Raw genomic sequence first — 12,678 nt, 5'->3', positions numbered from 1 at the left:
GCTTCTATAGGCTACAGCTACAGCTGCTATATGCTTCTATAGGCTATAGCTACAGCTGCTATATGCTTCTACAGGCTATAGCTACAGCTGCTATATGCTTCTATAGGCTACAGCTACAGCTGCTATATGCTTCTATAGGCTACAGCTACAGCTGCTATATGCTTCTATAGGCTATAGCTACAGCTGCTATATGCTTCTATAGGCTACAGCTACAGCTGCTATATGCTTCTATAGGCTATAGCTACAGCTGCTATATGCTTCTATAGGCTACAGCTACAGCTGCTATATGCTTCTATAGGCTATATCTACAGCTGCTATATGCTTCTATAGGCTATAGCTACAGCTGCTATATGCTTCTATAGGCTATAGCTACAGCTGCTATATGCTTCTATAGGCTATAGCGACAGCTGCTATATGCTTCTATAGGCTACAGCTACAGCTGCTATATGCTTCTATAGGCTACAGCTACAGCTGCTATATGCTTCTATAGGCTATACCTACAGCTGCTATATGCTTCTATAGGCTACAGCTACAGCTGCTATATGCTTCTATAGGCTACAGCTACAGCTGCTATATGCTTCTATAGGCTACAGCTACAGCTGCTATATGCTTCTATAGGCTACAGCTACAGCTGCTATATGCTTCTATAGGCTATAGCGACAGCTGCTATATGCTTCTATAGGCTATAGCGACAGCTGCAATATGTTTATATAGGCTATAGCTACAGCTGCTATATGCTTCTATAGGCTACAACTACAGCTGCAATATGCTTCTATAGGCTACAACTACAGCTGCAATATGCTTCTATAGGCTATAGCTACTATATGCTTCTATAGGCTATAGCTATAGCTACTATATGCTTCTATAGGCTATAGCTACAGCTGCAATATGCTTCTATAGGCTATAGCTACTATATGCTTCTATAGGCTATATCTACAGCTGCTATATGCTTCTATAGGCTATACCTACAGCTGCTATATGCTTATATAGGCTATAGCTACAGCTGCTATATGCTTCTATAGGCTATAGCTACAGCTGCTATATGCTTCTATAGGCTATAGCTACAGCTGCTATATGCTTCTATAGGCTACAGCTACAGCTGCTATATGCTTCTATAGGCTATAGCTACAGCTGCTATATGCTTCTATAGGCTATAGCTACAGCTGCAATATGCTTCTATAGGCTATAGCTACAGCTGCTATATGCTTCTATAGGCTATAGCTACAGCTGCTATATGCTTCTATAGGCTATAGCTACAGCTGCAATATGCTTCTATAGGCTATAGCTACTATACACTTCAATAGGCTACAGCTGCTATATGCTTCTATAGGCTATAGCTACAGCTGCAATATGCTTCTATAGGCTATAGCTACAGCTGCTATATGCTTCTATAGGCTATAGCTACAGCTGCTATATGGTTCTATAGGCTATAGCAACAGCTGCTATATGCTTCTATATGCTATAGCTACAGCTGCTATATGCTTCTATAGGCTATAGCTACAGCTGCTATATGCTTCTATAGGCTATAGCTACAGCTGCTATATGCTTCTATAGGCTATAGCTACAGCTGCAATATGCTTCTATAGGCTATAGCTACTATACACTTCAATAGGCTACAGCTGCTATATGCTTCTATAGGCTATAGCTACAGCTGCAATATGCTTCTATAGGCTATAGCTACAGCTGCAATATGCTTCTATAGGCTATAGCTACAGCTGCTATATGCTTCTATAGGCTATAGCTACAGCTGCAATATGCTTCTATAGACTATAGCTACAGCTGCTATATGCTTCTACAGGCTATAGCTACAGCTGCTATATGCTTCTATAGGCTACAACTACAGCTGCAATATGCTTCTATAGGCTACAGCTACAGCTGCTATATGCTTCTATAGGCTATAGCTACAGCTGCTATATGCTTCTATAGGCTATAGCTACAGCTGCTATATGGTTCTATAGGCTATAGCTACAGCTGCTATATGCTTCTATAGGCTATAGCTACAGCTGCAATATGCTTCTATAGACTATAGCTACAGCTGCTATATGCTTCTACAGGCTATAGCTACAGCTGCTATATGCTTCTATAGGCTATAGCTACAGCTGCTATATGCTTCTATAGGCTATAGCTACAGCTGCAATATGCTTCTATAGGCTATAGCTACTATACACTTCAATAGGCTACAGCTGCTATATGCTTCTATAGGCTATAGCTACAGCTGCAATATGCTTCTATAGGCTATAGCTACAGCTGCAATATGCTTCTATAGGCTATAGCTACAGCTGCTATATGCTTCTATAGGCTATAGCTACAGCTGCAATATGCTTCTATAGACTATAGCTACAGCTGCTATATGCTTCTACAGGCTATAGCTACAGCTGCTATATGCTTCTATAGGCTACAACTACAGCTGCAATATGCTTCTATAGGCTACAGCTACAGCTGCTATATGCTTCTATAGGCTATAGCTACAGCTGCTATATGCTTCTATAGGCTATAGCTACAGCTGCTATATGGTTCTATAGGCTATAGCTACAGCTGCTATATGCTTCTATAGGCTATAGCTACAGCTGCTATATGCTTCTATAGGCTATATCTACAGCTGCTATATGCTTCTATAGGCTATAGCTACAGCTACTATATGCTTCTATAGGCTATAGCTACAGCTGCTATATGCTTCTATAGGCTATAGCGACAGCTGCTATATGCTTCTATAGGCTACAGCTACAGCTGCTATATGCTTCTATAGGCTACAGCTACAGCTGCTATATGCTTCTATAGGCTATACCTACAGCTGCTATATGCTTCTATAGGCTACAGCTACAGCTGCTATATGCTTCTATAGGCTACAGCTACAGCTGCTATATGCTTCTATAGGCTACAGCTACAGCTGCTATATGCTTCTATAGGCTACAGCTACAGCTGCTATATGCTTCTATAGGCTATAGCGACAGCTGCTATATGCTTCTATAGGCTATAGCGACAGCTGCAATATGTTTATATAGGCTATAGCTACAGCTGCTATATGCTTCTATAGGCTACAACTACAGCTGCAATATGCTTCTATAGGCTACAACTACAGCTGCAATATGCTTCTATAGGCTATAGCTACTATATGCTTCTATAGGCTATAGCTATAGCTACTATATGCTTCTATAGGCTATAGCTACAGCTGCAATATGCTTCTATAGGCTATAGCTACTATATGCTTCTATAGGCTATATCTACAGCTGCTATATGCTTCTATAGGCTATACCTACAGCTGCTATATGCTTATATAGGCTATAGCTACAGCTGCTATATGCTTCTATAGGCTATAGCTACAGCTGCTATATGCTTCTATAGGCTATAGCTACAGCTGCTATATGCTTCTATAGGCTACAGCTACAGCTGCTATATGCTTCTATAGGCTATAGCTACAGCTGCTATATGCTTCTATAGGCTATAGCTACAGCTGCAATATGCTTCTATAGGCTATAGCTACAGCTGCTATATGCTTCTATAGGCTATAGCTACAGCTGCTGTATGCTTCTATAGGCTATAGCTACAGCTGCAATATGCTTCTATAGGCTATAGCTACTATACACTTCAATAGGCTACAGCTGCTATATGCTTCTATAGGCTATAGCTACAGCTGCAATATGCTTCTATAGGCTATAGCTACAGCTGCTATATGCTTCTATAGGCTATAGCAACAGCTGCTATATGGTTCTATAGGCTATAGCAACAGCTGCTATATGCTTCTATATGCTATAGCTACAGCTGCTATATGCTTCTATAGGCTATAGCTACAGCTGCTATATGCTTCTATAGGCTATATCTACAGCTGCTATATGCTTCTATAGGCTATAGCTACAGCTGCTATATGCTTCTATAGGCTATAGCTACAGCTGCTATATGCTTCTATAGGCTATAGCTACAGCTGCAATATGCTTCTATAGGCTATAGCTACTATACACTTCAATAGGCTACAGCTGCTATATGCTTCTATAGGCTATAGCTACAGCTGCAATATGCTTCTATAGGCTATAGCTACAGCTGCAATATGCTTCTATAGGCTATAGCTACAGCTGCTATATGCTTCTATAGGCTATAGCTACAGCTGCAATATGCTTCTATAGACTATAGCTACAGCTGCTATATGCTTCTACAGGCTATAGCTACAGCTGCTATATGCTTCTATAGGCTACAACTACAGCTGCAATATGCTTCTATAGGCTACAGCTACAGCTGCTATATGCTTCTATAGGCTATAGCTACAGCTGCTATATGCTTCTATAGGCTATAGCTACAGCTGCTATATGGTTCTATAGGCTATAGCTGCAGCTGCTATATGCTTCTATAGGCTATAGCTACAGCTGCTATATGCTTCTATAGGCTATAGCTACAGCTGCTATATGCTTCTATAGGCTATAGCTACAGCTGCTATATGGTTCTATAGGCTATAGCTGCAGCTGCTATATGCTTCTATAGGCTATAGCGACAGCTGCAATATGTTTCTATAGGCTATAGCTACAGCTGCTATATGCTTCTATAGGCTATAGCTACAGCTGCTATATGCTTCTATAGGCTATAGCTACAGCTGCTATATGCTTCTATAGGCTACAACTACAGCTGCTATATGCTTCTATAGGCTATACCTACAGCTGCCATATGCTTCTATAGGCTACAACTACAGCTGCAATATGCTTCTATAGGCTATAGCTACTATATGCTTCTATAGGCTATAGCTATAGCTACTATATGCTTCTATAGGCTATAGCTACAGCTGCTATATGCTTCTATAGGCTATAGCTACAGCTGCTATATGCTTATATAGGCTATAGCGACAGCTGCAATATGTTTCTATAGGCTATAGCTACAGCTGCTATATGCTTCTATAGGCTATAGCTACAGCTGCCATATGCTTCTATAGGCTATAGCTACAGCTGCTATATGCTTATATAGGCTATAGCTACAGCTGCAATATGCTTCTATAGGCTATAGCTACTATATGCTTCTATAGGCTATATCTACAGCTGCTATATGCTTCTATAGGCTATACCTACAGCTGCTATATGCTTCTATAGGCTATAGCTACAGCTGCTATATGCTTCTATAGGCTATAGCTACAGCTGCTATATGCTTCTATAGGCTATAGCTACAGCTGCTATATGCTTCTATAGGCTATAGCTACAGCTGCAATATGCTTCTATAGGCTATAGCTACAGCTGCAATATGCTTCTATAGGCTATAGCTACTATACACTTCAATAGGCTACAGCTGCTATATGCTTCTATAGGCTATAGCTACAGCTGCAATATGCTTCTATAGGCTATAGCTACAGCTGCTATATGCTTCTATAGGCTATAGCTACAGCTGCTATATGGTTCTATAGGCTATAGCGACAGCTGCTATATGCTTCTATAGGCTATAGCTACAGCTGCAATATGCTTCTATAGGCTATAGCTACTATACACTTCAATAGGCTACAGCTGCTATATGCTTCTATAGGCTATACCTACAGCTGCTATATGCTTCTATAGGCTACAGCTACAGCTGCTATATGCTTCTATAGGCTACAGCTACAGCTGCTATATGCTTCTATAGGCTATAGCTACAGCTGCTATATGCTTCTATAGGCTATAGCTACAGCTGCAATTTGCTTCTATAGGCTATAGCTACAGCTGCAATTTGCTTCTATAGGCTACAGCTACTATATGCTTCTATAGGCTATAGCTACAGCTGCAATTTGCTTCTATAGGCTATAGCTACAGCTGCAATTTGCTTCTATAGGCTACAGCTACAGCTGCTATATGCTTCTATAGGCTATAGCTACAGCTGCTATATGCTTCTATAGGCTATAGCTGCAGCTGCAATATGCTTCTATAGGCTATAGCTGCAGCTGCAATATGCTTCTATAGGCTATAGCTGCAGCTGCAATATGCTTATATAGGCTATAGCTACAGCTGCAATATGCTTATATAGGCTATAGCTACAGCTGCAATATGCTTCTATAGGCTATAGCTACAGCTGCTATATGCTTCTATAGGCTATAGCTACAGCTGCTATATGCTTCTATAGGCTATAGCTACAGCTGCTATATGCTTCCATAGGCTATAGCTACATCTGCTATATGCTTCTATAGGCTATAGCTGCAGCTGCAATATGCTTCTATAGGCTACAGCTACAGCTGCTATATGGTTCTATAGGCTATAGCTACTATATGCTTCTATAGGCTATAGCTGCAGCTGCAATATGCTTCTATAGGCTATAGCTACAGCTGCTATATGCTTCTATAGGCTATAGCTACAGCTGCTATATGCTTCCATAGGCTATAGCTACCATATGCTTCTTTAGGCTACAGATACTATATGTTTCAATAGGCTGAAGGTTTTTGATATGGCCTATCCTTCTGAGGAAGAAGGAATTTGCCAGTGACATCATGCTGTATGCCTAATTGACATCCTATTGCTCAATTGTGACAGTGTTCCATATTTCAGACATGAGACTAACACATATGCATTTGAAAGTTCGATGTTAAAGTTCCCAGGACAACAGGTGTAAATATTAGTCATGAGTCATTACTCTAAATACATGTTTTTGCATGTTGACAACTGACACTGTCACATTGTAAAACTATGTGGTGCTGTCACCATACTACTACAAATGCTACTACTTTCACCACCACCTTCAATCATCATCATCATCTTTACTAAATAACTAAGCTTCTTTAATTTGCATATTATTGTGTAATACAGCCCAACCTGGTCTCAGAGCATTTAATGTAATTCTGTATGTAAATCTGAGATGCACCATTTAGTATGATGTGTTACATTTCGTATGGTTTATAATAATTTGTGGATGTCCATCATCCATTTCGTATTATATGTTATGAATTACAATTCGTATGATATGTTACAATTTTCAAAAAAATGTATAATACGTAATGAATTTGCAAAACGTACAATATGTTATGAATTTGCAAAAACATATGATATTTTACGAATTCTAATTTGTTGTGGCTAACATTAGCTAGGTGGCTAGGTGGCTAACGTTAGCTAGCTGGCTAACGTTAGCTATGCTAGGGGTTAGAGTTAGGGGTTGAGGTTAGGAGTTAGGTTAATGGGTTTAGGTTAGCGTTAGGGGAAGGGTTAGCTAACATGCTAAGTATTTGCAAAGTAGCTCAAAATTAGTAAGTAGTTGAAAAGTTGACAATTAGCTAAAATGCTAAAGTTGTCCGTGATGAAATTCGAACACGCAGACGTTCATGTTATACGGTGACCCATCCACCCCGATAACCACCCTCCATTCGTGTCTTATGTAACCATAACAAAAGTAACATATCATACGAATTTGAGTGTTTTCGATTTACCTTTACTATGTTATGTCTAGTATATGAGACCAGGCTGTACAACCTGAAGTCTACATAGGGGTTGCAAAAATCCGTACATTTTCCCAAAATCCCCAGGTTTTCCATAAATTCAGGTTGGAGGATTCATTAATTCCTGCTTATTTCTGCAATATTCCAGGAATATTCCAACCGGGATTTCTGGAAAAACTGGGAATTTTGGGAAAGTTACTGGAATTTAGCAAACCTAAATCTTTATAATGGACAGTTTGAACAACAATAATATGATCATGATCACCACCATCATCATCATCACTACCAGCATCATCATAGTCATTATCAACAACAACAACAGTGGAATTTTAACACTTACTTACCTCGGATTTCCATACAGTGTATGATTGAGGGATGGATGGTGGAGATGGCTTCTTTTGAAGCCACTTTCTAGGTGAAAATAAAGTGCTTGAGCTTCCGGTTGGAGTAACGGGGCTTCTGACAAGAAAAGGTAAATCCCATGCCGTGCTTCTTTTAGTGGCCTTGGAATCGTAGTCGAATTGGCCAGAAGAAGTATCCAAATATATTGACAGGCTTGAGGATGCTGACTGACATTGTTTTGCCCCAGCTGTAAGTGGCGCATCCAGTTTGGAGAGGTTTTCGTTTGAGGCTCGGAGGTAACGACCATGATTTACACTTAGGTAAAACGACTTTTGATCTGTTTGACCCGATGTCCCATCTGTTTCGGTCCCATAGTGTCTTATCAAAGTTGAGTCCAAACTTCTAGTCTGTCTCAGTCTCCGTTTGGACATTGTTTTGGATCTTGGCGAGGAGCATGAGAAAACGCTGCTCAGCAACCCTTGCGCAGACATATCATATATCAGTAGGCTATTCTCAACGTTCCACAGAAGATCCTACTTGTAAATATCGAGTTCATTAAAGCGATCAGAGATTAGATGGTTACCTTGAATAAACATAATGCAACGCATTCCGTTCTCACAGTGATACTGGCTACCTGTTGCGCGCCATACGAACCTGATGTTCAACCAAGAAACCACACAGACTGAAGTAATTCGCTCTGTTAGTTCTTCGTTAGTTCTTCTCCGAATTTACAGGAACAAGGATGGGGATACACAGCCTCTCCCGGGTACAGTTTCACAATTCTGGCCCCTTGCGCGTCACCAAGCTTCGCCCCTCTGAGTAATATTAAATGAATGCGTCTGTCTCCTCCCATGAGAGCCACCACCATCATACATCAAGGCACCTCAGGATGCTCCTAATCAGATGTGATTTCACATCTAAATAATGGAATATAATATAATAAACTACAATAGAATCCCGTTAAACAAAATTATATTTGTAAGTCTTCTTCACACTGCAGGCCTTAATGATCAAATCAGTTTTGTTTTTCAAATCCGTTTTGGAACACTGTCTATCCAAACAGCAAGTTACAAGTGATCAAATCCGATTTGCGTGCTCAGACAGCAGTCATTTGCTGACATGGCTACAGTAGTTGTCATAGTACTAACGGGTGTGTGTGTGCAGTGGTGTAGGCTGATTGGTGATGGAGCTCCTGCTTCCTGTCACTCAGAAGTTATGTAGCAAGGTAAGGTGACAACAATAATAATAATATGCCATTTAGCAGACGCTTTTATCCAAAGCGACTTACAGTCATGTGCGCATACATTCTTACGTATGGGTGGTCCATGGGATCGAACCCACTACCCTGGCGTTACAAGCGCCATGCTCTACCAATTGAGCTACAGAGGACCACAGTGTTGCTGACTCAGCAATTGCCTGTCTGGTGTCTAGTTCAGCTCTGGTCACTGTTTCCCCACCAACTAAGGAGGTTCCTCGATGAACCCCACCTCCTATGGGGTTCTTGGAATAACCTTTTGGGGGCAGTTTTCAGTGCCAAGAACCCTAAGGTTCTTCGAAGAACTTTGAGGATCTTAGAAGAAGACTTGTTGAACCCCTAATTTTTTAGAGTGTAGCTCCTAAGGTAGCTGTTTAGCTTTCTAGAACATTCTCTAATTTGTTTGTAAGCATTTAACAAGTTAGTTAGCTACCACATGTTCTTGTCAAACTTTCAACAGAGTAGATAGCAAGCAACAAGATATCCCAAATAACCGTCTACAAACAAATCAGATTTGACCATTCAGACACAAGTCGCATGGCCTGGAATCCTATTTGTATCTGACCGTGGCCTGAAATATCAGATTCCGTGTGCTTTTTGGCTGTTCAGACTGCAGGAAAAAGAACAGATTCTAATCAGATATGCCAACATTTTTGTTTTGAATAGCTTCAAACTGTCGATGTGAACAAGGCTTTGGACGTCTTTGCCAGACATTGACATCATGTGCATTTCAGGTACTGAATGAAAAGTTATACGATGTCTTTTCCAGAAGTCAAAATACATCTTATACGGATGTAAAAAAATATGTATTTTCCAGATGTTGGACATACAGTACCAGTCAAAAGTTTGGACACACCTACTCATTCAAGGGTTTTTCTTTATTTGTGCTATTTTCTACATTTTACAATAATAGTGAAGACATCAAAACTATGAAATTGCACATATGGAATCATGTAGTAACCAAAAAAGTGTTAAACAAATGAAAATATATTTTATATTTGAGATTCTTCAAAGTAGCCCCCCTTTGTACTGTACATATTTTCCCGATGTTGAAATCAGGTGCAATTTAGGTGCTGAATGAAAGGTAAAAATGCGTATTTTCCAGACACTGAAAATAGGTCATTAACAGACATAGAAAATACATTTTTCATCACTTATTCTATGGCCAAATTGTAATTGCTATACATTCTCAATTAAGTACATTCTCATTATATACTAAATGGTACCTTTTCATACCTTTTAATATGAAAGAGGAGCAAACTGAAGAGTGCAGCAAAGTATTTTATGATTGCTCATCAGTGTTGCCAACTCCTCAGTAAGGAAAGTAGCTATTGGCTGTCCTAAAAGTCGCTAGACGTCGCTAAATGACGTCATCACATAATTTGCATAATTGGTAATGTGCATGTAATTGTGATGGACGCTGTAGGAGAGAGGAATAACGTTGTGGGAGAGACAAAAAGTGAGTAAAAAAAACACCCTAAATATGTTTAGAACTACAAATGAACTTTCTTCTGTCGATTCTTGTTGTTTTTTTTATGTCACAATTCCAACCCTCCTCCTTTATCCGGGCTTGGGACCGGCAAAAGTGACCCAAAAGAGACACTCTGGCGGAGTTACTTAGTAAAAAAAAAAAAACTTTTTTTTGTTTTTTTTTGTTTTTTAGTTTAGTTTTCTTAATTTTTGGTTTGGTTTTTAACCATATGGTCCACTTAGGAGCCTACAACAAGTCACAGTAAAACATGAACATTTTTAACCATAACATTGTTTTTAAAAAAATGGTATACAATCTACATTAACAATCGAAATGGACCAATAAGAGACAATAGAAAAAACTGTCAATGGCAATGTGAGAAAATGATGGTAACTAGTCTGGCCCTCATTCAGGTTAATCTATTTTTTTTTCAGACCCCCCTCTATGTTTGGCCCAAATATAGGTCGGTCGGGACCGGACGTCTGTGGACGTTGAAATGAAAGCCGGCCTGGGCCAAATCTGAACCAAACATAGACGTCTATGTTTGGCCCATATCAAGGCCTGTATGGACCGGACCAAATCTGAACCAATTATAGACGTCTATGATTGGCCCAAATACAGGCTGGTCCGGAACCGGATGTCTGTGGAGGTTGAAATCAGGGCAGGTCCGGACCGGACCAAATAAATACCTAAAAAAAGACTGCCGGTCTGGACAGTACCAGAAAAAGAGGTTGCCTGAAATGTTTAGTGGGATGTGTTTACGTAGGCTGGGCTGAGTGATCTTAATTTTCCACATAAATAATCATAAAATGAATAGTGTACAATGTTCCTCAAAGCTAATTCTTTTAACACATTTCCAAAAGCAGCCCAATACTCCCTTTCAAATGATATCGTTTGTCTCTGTCTGGATTAGAACTCGCCACTTAGCTCACCAGCATATACACTTTGCCAGAGCCCTTTTCCCTTCGAGTAAAGCTGCTGATGCTGCTGAGACATGTGGCATACGGTGGCATGGGAACAGTCTCTTCCTGTGGAAACCCCAGGGAAAGGACATGTCTGATAATATAGCTCGTTAACCAGGATTGTATAGCCCTGATAAACATTCATCAGATACTGGAAACCACTAAGCAGACACAGGAAGGGCTGTTAAGATTGGCTTCACGTTTGATCCACTTATTTGCTCACAAAGTTGAGTAAGACCCCCGAATGTTCAAATCAGACTTCCCATTATATAATTCCCTCTACAGGATAACAACTCCCTGGGGAGCTTACATCCATTGACCTTCTTAAACCTACCGACCTAAAGGCTATGAGTGGAGGTGGACACTGTGTGGGGCAAATGTATACTCTACTGTAAATGGAACCATACACTTCCCTGTCCAAAGTAGTAAAGGCAGTTCTAAATGTTCAATTACAATGTCCTGCATTTGCTATATTTGAAGCAGTTTGGTAGCCACGGGTTCAACTTAAACAACCAGCATATGTAAGGACGAACTGTTTGAAATATGGAAATATCTATCACTTATCTCTTCTACACTTTGTTTCTCTGCTTTTTTGCCTCAGGGGTTGGACACCGTTTATTAAGTAATGTTGGGGGGGATTTTACGTTGCACTCATCCTGTTGGAATTCTGGGCCTGGTTGGTCATTCCGTTTGGTATGACGTTAGTGTTCATCACTGTCATTCATTCTCTACAGAACAGAGCCACCTTGTGGCTTTACAATGACATTAAATGCTGCACCCACACCTTGAAAACAAACCTTGTAATAGCCTACTTGATTTGCCTTTGTAAAACAGGGACCGTGGAGCAGTTGTAAGGGCAGAAATGTTGCAGGAGGCAGGCAGGTGCAGACGTTGTGCTTTTATTTAGACTACAGTTGAAGATGGTGGTCCAGGGATACAATGGAAAGTATTTACAAAATAATTCTCAGTATGACTACATGGAACTCTCTGCCACTCCAGGTAACTCAAGCTAGAAATAAAACCAGATTCAAAAACCAGATAAAAGAACACCTTACGGCACAACGGGGACTGTGAAGAGACACAGACATTTCTATATATTATGTATTGTATTATGTATTTCATTATGTATTGTATTATGTATTGTATTATATCCCCTGTAGCTCAGTTGGTAGAGCATGGCGCTTACAACACCAGGGTTGTGGGTTCGTTTCCCACGGGGGGCCAGTATGAAAATGTATGCACTCACTAACTGTAAGTCGCTCTGGATAAGAGCGTCTGCTAAATGACT

The 12,678-nt window shown here is 40.1% G+C and overlaps 1 protein-coding gene across 1 annotated transcript in view; it reads right to left on the bottom strand.

The window, feature by feature from the left end:
• The window catches only part of LOC311143707 (rho GTPase-activating protein 6-like), a gene marked incomplete at both ends in the record, with an annotated part of 74,446 nt that extends 66,253 nt beyond the window's left edge, over window positions 1–8,193 (bottom strand). The window contains one exon of the mRNA XM_084179575.1: window positions 7,705–8,193. Coding sequence (XP_084035701.1) covers window positions 7,705–8,193 — 489 coding nt within the window. The remainder of the gene's footprint in view (window positions 1–7,704) is intronic.
• Between the last annotated feature and the right edge of the window lie 4,485 nt (window positions 8,194–12,678).

The sequence above is a fragment of the Coregonus lavaretus genome (assembly GCF_964263955.1).
Source record: "Coregonus lavaretus genome assembly, chromosome: 16".
Lineage (NCBI taxonomy): Eukaryota > Metazoa > Chordata > Actinopteri > Salmoniformes > Salmonidae > Coregonus > Coregonus lavaretus.
Note: the sequence above shows the minus strand (reverse complement) of the source record. Positions and strands in the feature narration are given on the sequence as shown.